Raw genomic sequence first — 22,372 nt, forward strand, 5'->3', positions numbered from 1 at the left:
GGTATGTAGAGGAATGTGGTCAGGTATGTGGTCAGGTATGTAGAGGTATTTGGTCAGGTATGGAAAGGTATTTGTTACATTGAGAAATGTCAGATAAATGCATCTACTTATAAATCATATGTAGGCTCTATTATTTATAATCAATCTTATTCATGCACACCGAGTGAACAAAACATTAAGAACACCTTCCTAATATTGAGTTGCACCCCCTTTTGCCCTCAGACTCAATTCATGTTGACTCCAATCCTTCCCACAGTTGTGTCCAGTTGGCTGGATGTCCTGGAGGTGGTGGACCATTCTTGATACACACAGGAAGCTGTTGAGCGTGAAAATCCCAGCAGCATTGCAGTTCTTGACACACTCAAACCAGAGCGCCTGGCACCTACTACCAAACCCTGTTCATAGGCACTTAAATATTTTGTGCTGATCATTCACCCTCTGAATGGCACACATACACAATCCATGTCTCATTTGTCTCGAAGCACAAAAATCCTTATTTTACCAGTTTCCTTGACCTACACTGATTGAAGTGGATTTGGTGATATCACCTGGATAGTCTATGTTATGGAAAGACCGTGTTTTGTACACTCAGAGTAGTTTACTCATCTGTTTCCAGTGTAGAAGTAGTAACACAACCTGTCCAGTAGATGGAGAAGTGTAGGCCAAAGCTCTGAAAATACAGATTCTGTGATCTTGATATTGTGGTATCTGGATCAGAATGATCCTATGATCCTATCAGATTATTTTCTGAAAAAAACAGTAAAGTCTCTGCTGTCCTTTCTTATAAATGTGCTCTGTGTATTTCTCCCCACTGTAGCTTGTGGTCAAGTTCAACACCCAGGTTAATACTCCTCCACTACCTCTTTGTCCCTGAACAACACCCAGGTTAATACTCCTCCATTACCTCTATGTCCCTGAACAATACCCAGGTATTAATACACCTCTACTACCTCTATGTCCCTGAACAACACCCAGGAATTAATACTCCTCTACTACCTCTATGTCCCGGAACAACACCCAGGTTAATACTCCTCCACTACCTCTTTGTCCCTGAACAACACCCAGGTTAATACTCCTCCACTACCTCTTTGTCCCTGAACAACACCCAGGAATTAATACACCTCTACTACCTCTATGTCCCTGAACAACACCCAGGAATTAATACTCCTCTACTACCTCTATGTCCCTGAACAACACCCAGGTTATGTCCCTGAACAACACCCAGGTTAATACTCCTCCACTACCTCTATGTCCCTGAACAACACCCAGGTTAATACTCCTCCACTACCTGTATGTCTTGTCTAGATGTGAACAGACTATTCCCTTAAAAGGCTCTGTAGGATACAGATGTAAACAATAGAGCAAATGCATCACATGCAAATATCACTTTATGATCTGTAGTGCTGGAGGAATGACACGCAGATGAAACACACAGAGACAGAGTTAGAGAGTGTCTTTATTCAGACTGACGTGCTCTACATTTAAACAGACATACTATATATTCAATTCACAGTTTAAAATAATTTAGTTAATGTGGCATAAAAAAACACACATTTAAAAAATAGAAGTCAAATGTCGGAGCAGTGTGTGTGCTCTCATGAACTTTAGGTCAATGTGATTTGAAATCTCTTTCCACCCTGGGAGCGGTGGTAAGGCTTCTTAAGGCATCCCGGCACAGCCAGAAGAGGACTGGCCACCCCTCATAGCCTGGTTCCTCTCTAGGTTTCTTCCTAGGTTTTGGCCTTTCCAGGGAATTTTTCCTAGCCGCCGTGCTTCTTCACCTGCATTGCTTGCTGTTTGCGGTTTTAGGCTGGGTTTCTGTACAGCACTTCAAGATATTAGCTGATGTACGTAGGGCTATATAAAATAAACTTGATTTGATTTGATCTTGTCTGTGTGTTCCCTCATGGTCTTTCTCTAACTGGGTAAATATCTCCACACTGGGAGCACTGAGAACATTTTATCAGGTCTGGATTCTTAAATGTTCTTTCAGTCGCCTTAACCAGGTAAATCTCTTTCCACACAGAGAGCATTGATGAGGCTTCTCTCCAGAATGTATTTTCATGCTCCCAACCAGGGTAAATCTCTTTCCACAGTGGAAGCATTGCTAAGGCTGCTCTCCTGTGTGTGTCCTCTCATGTCTTTTCAGATTCCCCAACTCTGAAAAACTCTTTCCGCACAAAGAGCAGTGGAAAGGCCTCTCTCCTGTGTGTGTCCTCTCATGTCTTTTCAGATGTTTTACCTGGGCAAAAGTATTTTCACATTTGGAGCAGTGGTACGGCTTCTCCCCAGTGTGCAGTCCCCTATGTTTTTTCAGGCTACCTAACTCTGTAAAACTCTTTCCACAATGGAAGCATTGATGAGGCTTATCTCCTGTGTGTGTCCTCTCATGTCTTTTCAGGTCACCTAACCAGGTAAAACTCTTTCCACATTGAGAACATTGGTAAATCTTCTCGCCGGTGTGTATTTTTTCATGCTCCTTTAGGTTCCATAACCACCTAAAACTCTTTCCACACTGGGGGCAGTGATAAGCCTTCTCCCCTGTGTGCATTCTGTTATGCATTTTCAGGTTCCATAACCGGGTAAAATTCTTTCCACACTGGGAGCAGTGGAACGGTTTCTCTCCTGTGTGAATTTTTTTATGTTCATTCAGGCTCCCTAACCGGGTAAAATTCTTCCCACACTGCGAGCAGTGGAAAGGTTTCTCTCCTGTGTGTGTTCTCTCGTGTTCTTTCTTGTGTTCTAAACGGGTGAAATTCTTTCCACATTGGGAGCATTGAAAAGGTTTCTCTTCTGTGTGTGTTCTCTCGTGTTCTTTCTGGTGTTCTAATCGGGTAAAAGTCTTTCCACACATGGAGCAGCAATGAGGCTTATCTCCTATGTGTGTCCTCTCATGTCTTTTCAGGTGCCCTAACCGTTTAAAACTCTGTTCACACAGGGAGCAATGGTAAGACTTCTCCTCTGTGTGCAATTTATTATGCTCTTTCAGGTTCACTAACTGGCTAAATCGCTTTCCACAGTGGGAGCAGTGATGAGGCTTCTCTCCTGTGTGTGTTCTTTCATGTCGTTTCAGGCTGTCTAACCGGGTGAAACTATTTCCACACAGAGAGCAGTGGTGTCGTCTTGCTGGTTTGGACATCTCTGGCTCTGGTTCCTCTGAGTCTGGTCTCTCTCCTGCCAAAGACAGATTATTTAGTTTAACAGAGAGATCAGGGTCTATTCAATAGAAATGAAACAGAAGCAAACGGGCTGAAATGGGGAGGGACGAAACAGGGAGGGGTTTTGTCTTCTGTTTGCAACACCTTTTGCTACAGTGTGGACTAATGAATATGACCCTGAATAAAACCTCCACACGATAAAAGGCAGATTCCACCCCCGGAGAATATTTTTGTTATCTCAGATTCTCTTCCTGGGAAAATCAGGATGAAAGTGGACATTTTAGGCCCTTTTTAGACCTCTACATGCCTCCTGTAAGACCCCATGACCTCTGACCCCTACATGATACCAGACAACATCTAGTCATTATACTGTCAGACCCCATGACCTCTGACCCCTACATGATACAGACATCATCTAGTCATTATACTGTCAGACCCCATGACCTCTGACCCCTACATGATACAGACATCATCTAGTCATTATACTGTCAGACCCCATGACCTCTGACCCCTACATGATACAGACAACATCTAGTCATTATACTGTCAGACCCCATGACCTCTGACCCCTACATGATACAGACATCATCTAGTCATTATACTGTCAGACCCCATGACCTCTGACCCCTACATGATACAGACATCATCTAGTCATTATACTGTCAGACCCCATGACCTCTGACCCCTACATGATACAGACAACATCTAGTCATTATACTGTCAGACCCCATGACCTCTGACCCCTACATGATACAGACAACATCTAGTCATTATACTGTCAGACCCCATGACCTCTGACCCCTACATGATACAGACAACATCTAGTCATTATACTGTCAGACCCCATGACCTCTGAACCCTACATGATACAGACAACATCTAGTCATTATACTGTCAGACCCCATGACCTCTGAACCCTACATGATACAGACAACATCTAGTCATTATACTGTCAGACCCCATGACCTCTGAACCCTACATGATACCAGACAACATCTAGTCATTATAGTCCTCATATGGACACAATTTTGCACTTACTTTTATTAAACATTAAAACATTATGAATATCTCAAACCCTTTTTGATTCTGCTCATTTCTAGACAGGGTCACCTCCAAAATGATTGGCGCCCTCGATAAAGATGAGTAGAAAAATACTATAAAATAAATAATGCGAATACTGAGCTATACTACAGTCTCAAAGAAAAGTATATTATTTTATATTAATACAATTGTTCAGAGAAAGAGATTTTGTTTAACAAGATGTTTTCTTCTCAAAAAGATAAGGGTCCAAGTGATTGTCACCCCTGTTGTCTAAAGTATATGTTTAGTTCATGGTCCCATATTCATTGCACGTAACGATTACATTAAGCTTGCCCCTCTACAAACTTGTTGTATGCATTTCCGGGTTGTTTTGGTTGTGTTTCAGATTATTTTGTGCCCAATAGAAATGAATGATAAATAATGTATCGTGTCATTTTCAGTCTAACTTTTATTTTAAATAAGAATATAATGTTTCTACAACAACCTCTCCTTCAGCTGATCATGGACTACAGGAAACGGGAACGGAGGGCCGAGCACTCCCCCATTCACATCGAGGACCTCTATACCAGGCGGTGTCAGAGGAAGGCCCTCAAAATTATCAGACTCCAGCCACCAGAATCATAGACTGTTCTTTCTGCTACCAGGCGGTGTCAGAGGAAGGCCCTCAAAATTATCAGACTCCAACCACCAGAATCATAGACTCTGCTACCAGGCGGTGTCAGAAGAAGGCCCGATGCACCAAGTCTGGAACCAACAGGACCCTGAAAAGCTTTAGTCGAGGATAATGAGAGGTCCTCCATCTTCACCCTGGTGTCCCTCTTCCCATGTGCATCCTTCATGTGCTTCATTGATCTGTAATCTGGTCTGTTGCTTGGACAGGTTCCAGTGACTCTTGGTTCATATATGATGTCCATTTTGTCATTTTTTCCATGTCGTGGATGTTGTTGGTTCAGTCCAGGAGGAATTGGCGGTGTCTTGGCGTTCAGTCCCTTTCTGTGAGCTTGTGTGGCCTGCTACTTCGCGGCCGAGCCATTGTTGCTCCTAGACGTTTCCACTTCACCATAACAGCACTTAGAGTTGACCCGGGGCAAATCCAGCAGGACAACATTTTTACAAACTGACTTATTGGAACAGTGGCATGCTATGATGGTGCCACGTTGAAAATCACTAAGCTCTTCAGTAAGGCCATTCTACTGCCAATGTTTGTCTATGGAGATTGCATGGCTGTGTGCTGGATTTTGGCTGAAATAGCCAAATCCACTAATCTGAAGAGGTGTCCACATACTTTTGCATTTATAGCGTACTTTGTATCCCTCATTTACTAAAGTGTTACCTATATTTTGGCAGTTACCTGTAGAATGGACGGAGAGGTATCGCTCGAGTCGCAAACAAAATGGAATAATAACATTGTGGATAAAGTTTATGTCCAACATCTAAAGACTTGCATCACGATACTGAGATCTTTTCAGTTTCTAAAAAGAGGTATTTGGGTGTTTTTGGAGCCGTTGTCCATGTTTGTTCAGAGCCCCCATACTGCACAACAAGGAGGAGGAAATGAATTGATGGTAGAGGAGGGATTTGAAATGATTTCACTATTGGACTAATATCCAGATTATTCTGGATATCAGGATATTGGAAATACATGCTTTTTAAAGAGCAACTTATTTATGTTGTACGTCAATGTGGTTTCACTCTGCTTGTTGATTCAGCAGAGATGGATGAGGAGGAGCAGAGGACCGGTCTATCTGACACGGAGAGAGAAAGAGAGAGAGTAGAGAAGGATGAGGAAGAGCAGAGGACCGGTCTGTCTGACACGGAGAGAGAGAGAGAGAAAGTAGAGATGGATGAGGAGGAGCAGAGGACCGGTCTGTCTGACACAGAGAGAGAGAGAGAGTAGAGATGGATGAGGAGGAGCAGAGGACCGGTCTGTCTGACACGGAGAGAGAGAGAGTAGAGATGGATGGGGAGGAGCAGAGGACCGGTCTGTCTGACACAGAGAGAGAGAGAGTAGAGATGGATGAGGAGGAGCAGAGGGACCGGTATGTCTGACACGGAGAGAGAGAGAGAGTAGAGAAGGATGGGGAGGAGCAGAGGGACCGGTCTGTCTGACACAGAGAGAGAGAGAGTAGAGATGGATGAGGAGGAGCAGAGGACCGGTCTGTCTGACACGGAGAGAGAGAGAGTAGAGATGGATGAGGAGGAGCAGAGGGACCGGTCTGTCTGACACGGAGAGAGAGTAGAGATGGATTAGGAGGAGCAGAGGACCGGTCTGTCTGACACGGAGAGAGAGAGTAGAGATGGATGAGGAGGAGCAGAGGGACCGGTCTATCTGACACGGAGAGAGAGAGAGTAGAGATGGATGGGGAGGAGCAGAGGGACCAGTCTGTCTGACACGGAGAGAGAGAGAGTAGAGATGGATGAGGAGGAGCAGAGGGACCGGTCTGTCTGACACGGAGAGAGAGAGTAGCCAAACTGACTTGAGCAAACGTGTTTTTTCATTGAACCTTTATTTAACTACGCAATTCAGTTGAGAACAAATTCTTATTTACAATGACGTCCTACCGGGGAACAGTGGGTTAACTGCCTTGTTCAGGGGCAGAACGAAAGATTCTCACCTTGTCAGCTCAGGGATTCGATCCAGCAACCTTTCGGTTACTGGCCCAACACTCTAACCACTAGGTAACCTGCAATAGGTTATCTATCATCTCATCTGGTAGTGTCTGTCTTGACTACATCAAATCGGTGTAAAGAAGCTAGCTAGCTAGCAAGGCTAATAGAGGCTATTTTTCTGCATTACCGGTCCATGTCTACAACAACTCCATTCAGATTAAACAACAGCCTACCTGTTGGTTCATAATTGTAGCCGACTCCTTGTCATTTAGCCAACTTCATTCCATAACTGTATTACACATGGGGTCTCTGACTGTAGAGCTGCTTTGATTGGCTGACAAGAAGCTACACGTATGAAAAGTGTGTCATCTACCGGTATGTATTTTTCTACAGGGTGCACTCATAAAACTGTCATGGACTATCCTTGTATCCTTGTACGTAGAAATGTCACAGAGAATGTAAGGTTATCTGATGTAAAGAATATTCAAATAACTGTGTCCATCCCTAATCAATGGTTGGGGTAAGTTTCTCAAGAACAAGTTTCTGGACCCTTCTATAACATGGCATTTACATCAAAAATATACATTTGGTTGTAAAAAAAAAGAAGAAAAAATTTAAAGCACAATTCTCCTTTAATATGGGTGTGACCATTTGAAAACACAATCTCTGGGACACCAATCACACTGTTTAATTAAACGCTGAACACTGTTCTCTCGAACTGAATGCACCCCTGAATAACAAATTCAAGTGTAAAACATCAGTAGAATGCCTCTTAAAAATCACACATTAGTTGAATGGCAGAGTTTGTGCTCCTGTTTTTAAGGTAGTACTCACTAGTGTTAATCAGATCTCCTGTCTCCTCTTTCACTCCAAAAGGTCCTTTCTCTTCTTTCACTATAAAATCCACCTCTTCTTCTAATGTGACAGTCTCCTCCTCTTCCACTGTGACAGCCTCTATGATTATGTGATATTGTGGCATCTGGATAATCAAAAAACTGTAGAGCCTCTGCTATCTTTATCTGTGCATTTCTCCCCACTGTAAGCCTGGTCAAGTACAACACCCAGGTATTAATACTCCTCCAGTACATGCAGATGAAACTGACGTATTCTACATTTAAAAACAGACATACTATAAATTAAATTCATGTTTAAAAAAAACATAACTATATTTTTTATTACATTCTGTATAATTGAGTTAATGTGGCATAAAAAAAAACATTTAAAATATAGAAGACAAATGTCAGAGCAGTGTGTGTGCTCTTGTGAACTTTAGGTCCATGTGATTTGATATCGCTCTCCACCCTGGGAGCAGTGGTAAGGCTTTTTTGTCTGTGTGTTCCCTCATGGTCTTTCCCTAACTGTGTAAATATCCTTCCACACTGGGGGCACTGATAACGTTCTATCAGGTGTGGATTCGTTCATGTTCTTTCAGTCGCCTTAACCAGGTAAATCTCTTTCCACACAGAGAGCATTGATGAGGTTTCTCTCCAGAATGTATTTTCATGCTCCCAACCCGGGTGAATCTCTTTCCACAATGGGAGCATTGCTAAGGCTTCTCTCCTGCGTGTGTCCTCTTATGTCTTTTCAGATCACCTAACCAGGTAAAACTCTTTCCACATTGAGAACATTTGTATATCTTCTCTCCGGTGTGTATTCTTTCATGCTCCTTTAGGTTCCATAACCGGGCAAAATTCTTTCCACACTGAGAGCAGTGGAAAGGTTTCTCTCCTGTGTGAATTTTCTTATGTTCATTCAGGCTCGCTAGCCAGGTAAAATTCTTTCCACACAGGGAACAGTGGAAAGGTTTCTCTCCTGTGTGAATTCTCTTATGCTCATTCAAGCTCCCTAACCGGGTAAAATTATTTCCACACTGGGAGCATTGGAAAGGTTTCTCTCCTGTGTGTGTTCTCTCATGTTTTTTCTGGTGTTCTAATCGGGTAAAACTCTTTCCACAATGGGAGCAGTGATGAGGCTTATCTCCTATGTGTGTTCTCTCATGTCTTTTCAGATTCATTAACTGGCTAAAACTCTTTCCACAGAGGGAGCAGTGGTGTGGTCTTGCTGGTTTGGACGTCTCTGGCTCTGGTTCCTCTGTGTCTGGCCTCTCTCCTGTCAAAAACAGATTATTTAGTATAACAGAGAGATCAGGGTCATGTTTAATAGAAATTCAACTGAAGCAAACAGGCCGAAACTGGGAGGGACAAAATTGGGAGGGTTTTTGTCTTCTGTTGCAAAACCTTTTGCTACTGTGTGGACTAAAGAATGACCCTGAATGAAACCTCAACACCTGCTAAATACATTATTTACCATTTATTTCTATTGGGCATAAAATAATAACCCCCATCTTTAACAAAAATAAATAAATTCTAAGCAATTAGTATAAAATAATATAATTTTCCCTATATTATTTAAAAAAATACAAATATGATTTATTTTTAAACATATACATTTGTCTAGGATGATGGGAGCTCCTCCCTCTTCCCATGTGCATCCTTTAAGTGTGTTTCATTGGTCTGTAATCTGGTCTGTTGCATGGACACGTTCCGATGTTTTATGGTTAATATATGATGTCCATTTTGTCAAGCTATTTACACAAAGGGGTCCAATTTCAAGCAAATTGTCACTTGTTTTTTTCCATGTCATGGAGGTCGTTGGTCCAGTCCAGGAGGTATTGGAGGTGATGGATGTTGTTGGTCCAGTCCAGGAGGTATTGGAGGTGATGGAGGTCGTTGGTCCAGTCCAGGAGGTATTGGAGGTGATGGAGGTCGTTGGTCCAGTCCAGGGGGTATTGGAGGTGATGGAGGTCTTTGGTCCAGTCCAGGAGGTATTGGAGGTGATGGAGGTCGTTGGTCCAGTCCAGGAGGTATTGGAGGTGATGGAGGTCGTTGGTCCAGTCCAGGAGGTATTGGAGGTGATGGATGTCGTTGGTCCAGTCCAGGAGGTATTGGAGGTGATGGAGGTCGTTGGTCCAGTCCAGGAGGTATTGGAGGTGATGGATGTTGTTGGTCCAGTCCAGGAGGTATTGGAGGTGATGGATGTCGTTGGTCCAGTCCAGGAGGTATTGGAGGTGATGGAGGTCGTTGGTCCAGTCCAGGAGGTATTGGAGGTGATGGATGTTGTTGGTCCAGTCCAGGAGGTATTGGAGGTGATGGAGGTCGTTGGTCCAGTCCAGGAGGTATTGGAGGTGATGGAGGTCGTTGGTCCAGTCCAGGAGGTATTGGAGGTGATGGATATTGTTGGTCCAGTCCAGGAGGTATTGGAGGTGATGGAGGTCGTTGGACCAGTCCAGGAGGTATTGGAGGTGATGGCTGTTGTTGGTCCAGTCCAGGAGGTATTGGAGGTGATGGATGTTGTTGGTCCAGTCCAGGAGGTATTGGAGGTGATGGATGTCGTTGGTCCAGTCCAGGAGGTATTGGAGGTGATGGAGGTCGTTGGTCCAGTCCAGGAGGTATTGGAGGTGATGGAGGTCGTTGGTCCAGTCCAGGAGGTATTGGAGGTGATGGATATTGTTGGTCCAGTCCAGGAGGTATTGGAGGTGATGGATATTGTTGGTCCAGTCCAGGAGGTGATGGAGGTCGTTGGTCCAGTCCAGGAGGTATTGGAGGTGATGGAGGTCGTTGGTCCAGTCCAGGAGGTATTGGAGGTGATGGATATTGTTGGTCCAGTCCAGGAGGTGATGGATGTCGTTGGTACAGTCCAGGAGGTATTGGAGGTGATGGATGTTGTTGGTCCAGTCCAGGAGGTGATGGAGGTCGTTGGTCCAGTCCAGGAGGTATTGGAGGTGATGGAGGTCGTTGGTCCAGTCCAGGAGGTATTGGAGGTGATGGATGTTGTTGGTCCAGTCCAGGAGGTATTGGAGGTGATGGAGGTCGTTGGTCCAGTCCAGGAGGTATTGGAGGTGATGGATATTGTTGGTCCAGTCCAGGAGGTATTGGAGGTGATGGAGGTCGTTGGTCCAGTCCAGGAGGTATTGGAGGTGATGGAGGTCGTTGGTCCAGTCCAGGAGGTATTGGAGGTGATGGAGGTCGTTGGTCCAGTCCAGGAGGTATTGGAGGTGATGGAGGTCGTTGGTCCAGTCCAGGAGGTATTGGAGGTGATGGAGGTCGTTGGTCCAGTCCAGGAGGTATTGGAGGTGATGGATATTGTTGGTCCAGTCCAGGAGGAATTGGAGGTCGTTGGTCCAGTCCAGGAGGTATTGGAGGTGATGGATGTTGTTGGTCCAGTCCAGGAGGTATTGGAGGTGATGGAGGTCGTTGGTCCAGTCCAGGAGGTATTGGAGGTGATGGAGGTCGTTGGTCCAGTCCAGGAGGTATTGGAGGTGATGGATATTGTTGGTCCAGTCCAGGAGGTATTGGAGGTGATGGATGTTGTTGGTCCAGTCCAGGAGGTATTGGAGGTGATGGATGTTGTTGGTCCAGTCCAGGAGGTATTGGAGGTGATGGATGTCGTTGGTCCAGTCCAGGAGGTATTGGAGGTGATGGAGGTCGTTGGTCCAGTCCAGGAGGTATTGGAGGTGATGGAGGTCGTTGGTCCAGTCCAGGAGGTATTGGAGGTGATGGAGGTCGTTGGTCCAGTCCAGGAGGTATTGGAGGTGATGGAGGTCGTTGGTCCAGTCCAGGGGGTATTGGAGGTGATGGAGGTCGTTGGTCCAGTCCAGGAGGTATTGGAGGTGATGGATATTGTTGGTCCAGTCCAGGAGGTATTGGAGGTGATGGATGTTTTTGGTCCAGTCCAGGAGGTATTGGAGGTGATGGATATTGTTGGTCCAGTCCAGGAGGTATTGGAGGTGATGGATGTTGTTGGTCCAGTCCAGGAGGTATTGGAGGTGATGGATATTGTTGGTCCAGTCCAGGAGGTATTGGAGGTGATGGATGTCGTTGGTCCAGTCCAGGAGGTATTGGAGGTGATGGATGTTGTTGGTCCAGTCCAGGAGGTGATGGAGGTCGTTGGTCCAGTCCAGGAGGTATTGGAGGTGATGGAGGTCGTTGGTCCAGTCCAGGAGGTATTGGAGGTGATGGATGTTGTTGGTCCAGTCCAGGAGGTATTGGAGGTGATGGAGGTCGTTGGTCCAGTCCAGGAGGTATTGGAGGTGATGGATATTGTTGGTCCAGTCCAGGAGGTATTGGAGGTGATGGAGGTCGTTGGTCCAGTCCAGGAGGTATTGGAGGTGATGGAGGTCGTTGGTCCAGTCCAGGAGGTATTGGAGGTGATGGAGGTTGTTGGTCCAGTCCAGGAGGTATTGGAGGTGATGGATGTTGTTGGTCCAGTCCAGGAGGTATTGGAGGTGATGGATGTTGTTGGTCCAGTCCAGGAGGTATTGGAGGTGATGGATGTTGTTGGTCCAGTCCAGGAGGTATTGGAGGTGATGGATGTTTTTGGTCCAGTCCAGGAGGTATTGGAGGTGATGGATGTTGTTGGTCCAGTCCAGGAGGTATTGGAGGTGATGGATGTTTTTGGTCCAGTCCAGGAGGTATTGGAGGTGATGGATATTGTTGGTCCAGTCCAGGAGGTATTGGAGGTGATGGATGTTGTTGGTCCAGTCCAGGAGGTATTGGAGGTGATGGAGGTTGTTGGTCCAGTCCAGGAGGTATTGGAGGTGATGGAGGTCGTTGGTCCAGTCCAGGAGGTATTGGAGGTGATGGAGGTCGTTGGTCCAGTCCAGGAGGTTTTGGAGGTGATGGATGTCTTATGTCTTATCCGGTGTCCTGTGTGAATTTAAGTATGCTCTCTCTAATTCTCTCCTTCTCTCTCTCTCCCTCCCCTCACGGAGGACCTGAGCCCTGGGACCAAGCCCCAGGACTACATGGCCTGATGACTCCTGGCTGTCCCCAGTCCACCTGGTCGTGCTGCTGCTCCAGTTTCAACTATTCTGCCTGTGGCTAGGGAACCCTGACGTGCTACCTTGTCGCGGACAAGCTGTTTTCGACTCTCTCTCTCTACTGCACCTGCTGTCTCGACCTCTGAATGCTCAGCTATGAAAAGCCAACTGACATTTACTCCTGAGGTACTGACCTGTTACACCCTCTACAACCACTGTGATTATTATTTGACCCTGATGGTCATCTATGAACATCTTGAAGAACAACCTGGCCTTAAATGGCCGTGTACTCATATAATCTCCACCCGGCACAGCTAGAAGAGAACTGGCCACCCCTTAGAGCCTGGTTCCTCTCTAGGTTTCTTTCTAGGTTCCTGCCTTTCTAGGGAGTTTTTTCCTAGCCAACATGCTTCTACATCTCCATTGCTTGCTGTTTGGGGTTTTAGGCTGAGTTTCTGTACAGCACTTTGTATTTGAATGTATTATGGATCCCCATTAGATGCTGCCAAGGCAGCAGCTACTCTTCCTGGGGTCCAGCAAAATGAAGGCAGTTATTTTACATCTGCTGATGTAAAAAGGGCTTATAAATACATTTGATTGATTGATCTTCCTAGAGCTGGCTGCCTGGGCAAACTGAGGAATCGGGGCCTGAGTCAGGAGAAGGGCCTGAGTCAGGGACATGACCAAGAACCCAATGGTCACTGACAGAGCTCCTCTGTGGAGATGGTTGTCCTTCTGGAAGGTTCTCCCATCTCTGCAGCACTCCACCAAACAGGCCTTTATGGTAGAGTGGCAGACGGAAGCCACTCCTCAGTAAAAGGCACATGACAGCCCGCTTCGAGTTGGCCAAAAGGCACCTAAATGACTCTCAGACCAAGAGAAACAAGATTCTCTGGTCTGATGAAACCAAGATTGAACTCTTTGGCCTGAATGCCAAGAGTCACGCCTGGAGGAAACCTGGTACGATCCCTACAGTGAAGCATGGTGGTGGCAGCATCATCATGCTGTGGGGATGTTTTTCAGTTGCAGGGACTGAGAGACTAGTCAGGATTGAGGGAAAGATGAACGGAGCAAAGTACAGAGAGATTCTTGACGAAAACCTGCTCCAGACCACTCGGCACCTCAGACTGGGGCAAAGGTTCACCTTCCAACAGGACAATGACCCTAAGCACACAGCCAAGACAACAAAGGAGTGGCTTCGGGATAAGTCTCAAAGTCCTTGAGTGGCCCAGCCAGAGCCCGGACTTGAACCCGATTGAACATCTCCGGAGAGACCTGAAAATAGCTGTGCAGCGACGCTCCCCATCCGACCTGACAGAGCTTGAGAGGATCTGCAGAGAAGAATGTGAGAAACTCCCCAAATACAGGTGTGCCAAGCTTGTAGTAGGGTTGGGCGATAAATCAATATCAATTTTCGATAATGTCGATATAGAATAATTAGATACAGCAGTCCATTTCACCTCTGTGATGCAGCAGAAACGTGCGGAGAAGTGACAATATGCAGGTGGAGAGGTATACGCCCGTGGAGAGGTAAAAACCACTTAGCACCTCGAGTGGAGTAGCCACTATTAACTATGAAAAATGTGTGATGTAGGTGAAAATGGTGGCAGTGATAGCCATGGAGAAGGAGCAGCTTCCAACGAAGAAATTATTGATAAAAAGGGTTAAACTGTTTTAGTTATTTGGAAGTGGTTTGGCTTTTGGAAGTCCGACAAAGAGCAGAGCAATGTTCGGTGCAAATTGTGCCGTAGACAGGTGGCTACCAAGTCTGATAATACGATAGACCTTTTTCACCATCTGAAGCAAAATCACTCATGGAACATGCAGAAAGTTTGAGTTTGCGCCACGGTATTGATAAACGCCCCTCAAGCACCAGCCAATCTAGGGATGTTCACCCGAAGCAGTCAACACTAACAGCGTTTATGCCCTGCGAGCAAACATGGAAAAGACACAAAAGACATCACACATGCTATGATGCATTGAATTGATAAGGACATGCTACCAATTAGCACAGTGGAAAAGGAAGGTTTCAAGAGGCTTATCAATTGAATTGACCCCAGGTACGTGCTCCCTGGCCGCAAACATTTCTGCCTAAACAAAACACTGCCTAAACTCTACACAGAGTGTTGGGGAAAAAAGTTGAGGAACTGCTCAAGACAGATTTGACGTATTTTGCAACTAATACCGATCTGTGGTCTAGTCGCACGTCAGAGTCTTATATTAGCCTCACTACCCACTATAGTGACAGAGACTGGAATCTACCCACTATACTGACACAGACTGGAATCTACCCACTATACTGACAGAGACTGTAATCTACCCACTATACTGACAAAGACTGGAATCTACCCACTATACTGACAAAGACTGGAATCTACCCACTATACTGACAAAGACTGGAATCTACCCACTATACTGACAGAGACTGGAATCTACCCACTATACTGACAGAGACTGGAATCTACCCACTACACTTACAGACTGGAATCTACCCACTATACTGACAAAGACTGGAATCTACCCACTATACTGACAGAGACTGGAATCTACCCACTATACTGACAAAGACTGGAATCTACCCACTATACTGACAGAGTGGAATCTACCCACTATACCGACAAAGACTGGAATCTACCCACTATACTGACAGAGACTGGAATCTACCCACTACACTTACAGACTGGAATCTACCCACTATAGTGACAAAGACTGGAATCTACCCACTATACTGACAAAGACTGGAATCTACCCACTATACTGACAGAGACTGGAATCTACCCACTATACTGACAGAGACTGGAATCTACCCACTATACTGACAAAGACTGGAATCTACCCACTATATTGACAGAGTGGAATCTACCCACTATATTGACAGAGTGGAATCTACCCACTATACTGACAGAGTGGAATCTACCCACTATACTGACAAAGACTGGAATCTACCCACTATACTGACAAAGACTGGAATCTACCCACTATACTGACAAAGACTGGAATCTACCCACTATACTGACAAATACTGGAATCTACCCACTATACTGACAGAGACTGGAATCTACCCACTATACTGACAGAGACTGGAATCTACCCACTACACTTACAGACTGGAATCTACCCACTATACTGACAGAGACTGGAATCTACCCACTATACTGACAGAGACTGGAATCTACCCACTATACTGACAGAGACTGGAATCTACACACTATACTGACAGACTGGAATCTACCCACTATACTGACAAAGACTGGAATCTACCCACTATACTGACAAAGACTGGAATCTACCCACTACACTTACAGACTGGAATCTACCCACTATACTGACAAAGACTGGAATCTACCCACTATACTGACAGAGACTGGAATCTACCCACTATACTGACAAAGACTGGAATCTACCCACTATACTGACAAAGACTGGAATCTACCCACTATACTGACAAAGACTGGAATCTACCCACTATACTGACAAAGACTGGAATCTACCCACTATACTGACAGACTGGAATCTACCCACTATACTGACAGAGACTGGAATCTACCCACTATACTGACAGAGACTGGAATCTACCCACTATACTGACAAAGACTGGAATCTACCCACTATATTGACAGAGTGGAATCTACCCACTATATTGACAGAGTGGAATCTACCCACTATACTGACAGAGTGGAATCTACCCACTATACTGACAGAGTGGAATCTACCCACTATACTGACAGAGTGGAATCTACCCACTATACTGACAAAGACTGGAATCTACCCACTATACTGACAAAGACTGGAATCTACCCACTATACTGACAAAGACTGGAATCTACCCACTATACTGACAAAGACTGGAATCTACCCACTATACTGACAAAGACTGGAATCTACCCACTATACTGACAAAGACTGGAATCTACCCACTATACTGACAAAGACTGGAATCTACCCACTATACTGACAGAGACTGGAATCTACCCACTATACTGACAGACTGGAATCTACCCACTATACTGACAAAGACTGGAATCTACCCACTATACTGACAGAGACTGGAATCTACCCACTATACTGACAGAGACTGGAATCTACCCACTATACTGACAGAGACTGGAATCTACCCACTACACTTACAGACTGGAATCTACCCACTATACTGACAAAGACTGGAATCGACCCACTATATTGACAGAGTGGAATCTACCCACTATACTGACAAAGACTGGAATCTACCCACTATACTGACAAAGACTGGAATCTACCCACTACACTTACAGACTGGAATCTACCCACTATACTGACAAAGACTGGAATCTACCCACTATACTGACAAAGACTGGAATCTACCCACTATACTGACAGAGACTGGAATCTACCCACTACACTTACAGACTGGAATCTACCCACTATACTGACAAAGACTGGAATCTACCCACTATACTGACAAAGACTGGAATCTACCCACTATACTGACAGACTGGAATCTTCTAAATGCCTTCAAACATCCTTTCCCGACGACCACACGGGTGAAGCTACAGCAGAGGGGCTCGTTGACGCTCTCGCCTCCTGGGGACTCAGTCAAGACAGACAGGTCTGCATTACAACGGATAGTGGTGCGGACGTGGTGAAGGCTGGACGTGGTGAAGGCCGGACGTGGTGAAGACCGCTCAAATCAACAAACGGACCCGACTGCAATGTTTTGGACATCGTCTGCGCTTGGCCATTGGTAAGTAACCTTGTCAATTGTGTATATTGAAGTGATTGGTTAGATGAAACTAAATGTGCATTTTTTCCCCCCCATCAACTGATAAAGTTAAATATTAAATTTGTACATAACTAAAGGGATTATTGTGATTAACATTTTATTAAAATCTCTTGATTTCTCTTAGAGAGAGTGGGGTAGAGACAAACGGGTGGATCGAGCAATTGGAGTGTGTAAGAAAGTGGTAGGTGCCTTTTCCTATTGGTGGAAAAAGAATAAGAGACCTGGCAGTTGGTGTAAAAGAAGTCAACCTACCCCAGCACAAGTTGGTGACAGAGTCGCCTACCAGCTGGGGATCACGTCAAAACATGGTGCAAAGAGTCCTGGAGCAGGAGAAAGACAATTCACAGGTCTTGTCCAGTGACAAGAAGACCTGGCACTTAGCTCCCACCTACACAGATATTGATGTTCTTGAGTCCATCAACCGGGGATTGAAACCCCACTCCTAGAATTCCCAGATGCTCTGTCTGGTGAGTCTTATGTCAGTGTGTCTTACCTGGAGTCAAGTCTACACCTGTTCAATACAGAGGTCATGAAACCTGATGATGGTGAAACAGAGCTCACCCAAACCATCAAAACGGTAGTCATGGACTATCTGAATGAGAAATATGATGACCTAGCCACAGATGACCTCGTGGACATCGTCTCGTTGGTCGACCCTCGGTTTAAAACACATTACATCAAAGAGGAGAAGGTGGGCCACATAAGAGCTGTCTCAGAGATGGTCAACGAGGGACAAACCCAGGTCCAGCACAGGGAGACGTTGCTGCTGCTTCACCACAACTACCAGCTACAAAGAGAAAAGTCCCTGGGTAGTTTCTTCAAGAAGCCGTGTTCCACCAACACAGGTCTTACTGAAATCCAGCTGGTAGACAAGGAACTCAGCTGCTACCTCCAGTCTCCCGATGCTGACAGTGAAACCAAATCCACTGGACTGGTGGAAGATCCACCCCCCAAAAATTATTAAAAATTCCCCAAGTCAGCCACCTGGCAAAGCCGTCCCTGTGCATTCCTGCGACCAGCTCCCCCTCAGAGTGTGTTTTTAGAACAGGTGGCAGCGTAGTGACCTGCCATAGGGCAGCTTTAAAGCCAGAGACCACAGACAGACTTGTCTTTCTGGCTTGTAAGACAACAACTACCCCAACTGTGACGTGCCATTAACAGTTATAATGCATATTGACTTGCACTATTTTATTTATTGCTCATGATTTGTAAGTGTTTACAGCTTTGAAAAAAAAGTGGAGTTAAAATGTTATTGGTGAGTTCTACTTCTGTGTGTGTGTGTGTATATATATATTATATAAATGTATATACATTTACAAGAAAATATATGGGGGATTGGAAATGAAGCAGACGAATACATTGAAAGAAGCCACAATCTAGAATATTAAAGCTGATCTACCCCCCAACAACATTTTAAAATACAAATTAAACAGCAATCCATGGGCGAGTCAGTGCCACATCAATAAGATATCTTGCATCATCTAACAATAGGATTTCATTATTTCCTGGGCAGCGCTCAGTGACGTAAGGAACGACCTTTTAAAAGTGAACTGACAATGGATATTAATTCTAACGTGGAACAAGTGCGGCTACACAGATACAGATTTTAGACGTGATACCGTAAACGTAACGTAAACGTCATACCTCGAATGCGAATCGTTATTGAACGTCATTAGACCCGTCTTATTAATAAATGAAGCAATTAAAGAAAAGGGGTCTAAGGCTAGGTTAGGTTAAACTCTTGAGAACACTTCTTATGTTTTTTTGAAAAGTAATTATTGCTGGTGTAAAAGATACGCTGCTTATGTTTCCAGGACCGTACAGCAAGCGATCGGTCTTAACGTACAGACCGAGTACAGTTGCTCTGAACAAAACTCCCTCCGTAAACAACATACTGTTTTCCCGAGGGCACCAAGTGTAGGCTAGTTAGCGTCTATGAACGGGCTAAGCCAGGCCTATTTATCATTCATTTAAAACGTTTTGAAAAATGTATATACGGGTGGGTATAATTCGTGGAACGTTCCAACAGGAATCTGTAACAAAAACGCATACAAAGTTGTATAGAGGCAGAATATGATACCGGGGAGGGAGTGGGCTATTTCATTACGTGTTTCACTCACCACGTTAATCCACTCTGGTAGCCTATGGACAAACATTAAGAATAAGCTACGTGGTGAGTTGATGCCTATTCGGCAGGTAGTTAGTTAGCTAGGTGAATTGATCATGCTACTTTGTATGCGGCGTTTGTTGGCATCCTTGTACATTACGATTTTGGAACAAATTCCTGTTGGAACGTTCGACAAATTATACCCACCCTGCATTTACCAATCACAGATTGCTTATTCAACCATTCCTACAGCACTGAACATATCCATGTGTAGAACTACAGTAGAATACCCCTTAAAAAACACATTAGTTAAATAAGTCCAGAGTCTATGCCCCTGTTTTTAAAGATAATACTCACTGGTGTTATTCAGATCTTCAGTCTCCTCATCGTCAGTCTCCTCATCTTCAGCCTCCTCATCTTCATTCCCCTCCTCTTTCACTCCCAAAACGTCTTCCTCTTTTATTGCGATAGCCTCCTCTTCCTCTTTCACTCCAAAAGGTTCTTCCTCTTCTTTCACCATATCATCCTCATTTTCTTTCGATGCGATAGCCTCATCTTCCTCCTTTATAATTCTAAACGATTCTACCTCCCCCTCTTCCACTTTCACTCCAAAAGGTTCTTCCTCTCCATCCACTGGAATATCCTCCTCTTCTTCTTTTACGATAATGTTCAGGCCCAGAGCTTCTTTCTCCGTCCAGCAGACCTCCTCTTCTTTCGCAGGGGAGGAGTAGTTTAGTGAGCTCATGGTCGGGGATGTTAGCTAGTTAGCGACTAGAATAGTGATAGACTCAGTATCAATTTAACAAATTAACAAAATGTCATATAACAAGCAAATTACGTTTGTTAACTAGTAAATACGTAAACAGAATGTTAAAAATACAGATTAATATAGGCAAGATTGGTCTAAATCGCTTCAATGTTTCGGTTTTATGTTTGCTACCGAGGTGGTTGAATCCAATCCTGTTGTCGCAGTTGAAGCCTCCCTGTCCGTCCACTAGATTATACGTCACGCAAGAAGCATCCCCTGAAAGACTCAAATCGCCATCTGCTGACTGGAGTGGGTAACGCAGATTGGAAAACAATGTCAAAACAAGTCATTTTAAAACAACCAGATGTTATGTTTTCTCATACTTCTTACAGCCAATACTTTCCTCCAGGGCTGACCTGCCCATTACATTTACATTTACATTTAAGTCATTTAGCAGACGCTCTTATCCAGAGCGACTTACAAATTGGTGCATTCACCTTATGATATCCAGTGGAACAACCACTTTACAATAGTGCATCTAACTCTTTTAAGGGGGGGGGGGGGTTAGAAGGATTACTTTATCCTATCCTAGGTATTCCTTAAAGAGGTGGGGTTTCAGGTGTCTCCGGAAGGTGGTGATTGACTCCGCTGACCCATTAGGCAGGTGGCCTAGTGGTTAAGAGTGTTGGTGGTTCGAATACCAGAGCCGAATAGGTGACAAATCTACCGATGTGCCCTTGAGCAAGGTACTTAACCCTAATTGCTCATATGAGTCGCTCTGAATAAGAGCGTCTGCTAATCGACTAATAATACATTGACCAAGACGCACCGGCAACAACACATAATAAAACCTCACATAATTCTGCCTAAAAACAATGAAAACGTATCTCACCCAGTGGCATGTGGGCTATTTAGGTTAGTAATTTATTGAAAATGTTGAAAAAATAAATGTTGAAATGTTTCAGAAACTGCCATGTCAGTGGATTATAAAATGAAGTGTTGACATTCAACATTCGTTAATGTTGTGAACTGTGACGCGCATTGTCAAACGTCACACTGGGGTTTAATTCCTTTTCCCCAAAGCTTTGCACATGCGCTGTGGAGTTTATAGCCGAACGCGGCATACTGTTGGAGCATTTGAGATTCAATAGATACTGTTGACAAATGGTTTACAGCTTAGAAGGTTGACGTTTTCTAGGAAGGAGACAGGGGTTTTCTATATAATAAAAGGGTGAAGCCATGACGACAGGATTAATCATGAAATGTTTAAATATTGTCTGCATTCTGTTGTCCTCTTCTTGATGTCAATCCGCCCTGTTTTATTCCTTCCTGTTTCCGTTATGTTTCTCCAACTAAAGTATATGTTTCTTCTTTGAGTATCTTTCCCAGATGTTTTTAGAATATTTTGCACTTGTTTTGATGTTTCTATGACAACCAATTAAAAAGTTACTGCGAACAACAGATTGAAATGCATTTTTATATGATTTGATTATTTCTATCAAATGAACACTTGTTGTTTTATGCAAATCAAAGGTTGTAAAAGTAGGACAGATATTCATTTTTTTTTTTACAATTTGCAAGAGATTTAAAGGCAATTGTTTATGAATGTTTATTTCTTTCAAATCAACACTTGACTTTATATGCCCGGTTCCGAACAAAAACATTTGCTCGTGAACGATCCTTCGTAGTAATCAGAGAGGAATGTAAATTGTTGTCAACCTTTAAATAGGCTAATAGCGAATGTCTGTTGAATGTCTGGTTTAAAACCGAGTACCTCATTTATAGGAGCCTGGGACCTGAGAAACCGGACAACTACATCCAAAATGGGCAGATGGTTACACTAGCAAGAGCCATCTCATCACGGATCTCATCACGGATCTGGTAGGACAAAAAAGCATGGCCAATTTTATTGTCACCCCCTGGCGTTGTTTGTCAGGTTCAACTGTAGGTGACAGGGCGACATGATTTTATTTTTTAGTCAGTTAATTAAGAACAAATTATTATTTACAATTACGGCTTACCCGGGCCAAACCCTCCCCTAACCCGGACGACGATGGGCCAATTGTGCGCCGCCCGATGTTGACAGGGCGACTTATTTTGTGGACAAAAACAGCATAACACCGGGGGCCTG

At 44.4% G+C, this 22,372-nt stretch overlaps 1 protein-coding gene across 2 annotated transcripts; it reads right to left on the bottom strand.

Annotated features, from left to right (window-relative positions):
- Positions 1-1,449: 1,449 nt before the first annotated feature.
- Positions 1,450-20,547, bottom strand: LOC139546931 (zinc finger protein 436-like). Of its 2 annotated transcripts, none has more exons than XM_071355913.1 (2): positions 19,851-20,547; positions 1,450-3,174 (listed from the first exon to the last, which is right to left on the bottom strand). In XM_071355913.1, the coding sequence occupies exons 1-2, from the start codon at positions 20,236-20,238 to the stop codon at positions 2,108-2,110; spliced, it is 1,455 nt and encodes a 484-aa protein (XP_071212014.1). In that variant the 5' UTR covers positions 20,239-20,547; the 3' UTR covers positions 1,450-2,107. The 2 variants fall into 2 exon arrangements, with proteins under 2 accessions (XP_071212014.1, XP_071212023.1); XM_071355922.1 differs by lacking the exon at positions 1,450-3,174 and adding an exon at positions 7,423-8,918 and having other exon boundaries at positions 19,851-20,543.
- Positions 20,548-22,372: the final 1,825 nt, after the last annotated feature.

Source organism: Salvelinus alpinus, chromosome 2 (genome assembly GCF_045679555.1).
Source record: "Salvelinus alpinus chromosome 2, SLU_Salpinus.1, whole genome shotgun sequence".
In the NCBI taxonomy this organism is placed as follows: domain Eukaryota; kingdom Metazoa; phylum Chordata; class Actinopteri; order Salmoniformes; family Salmonidae; genus Salvelinus; species Salvelinus alpinus.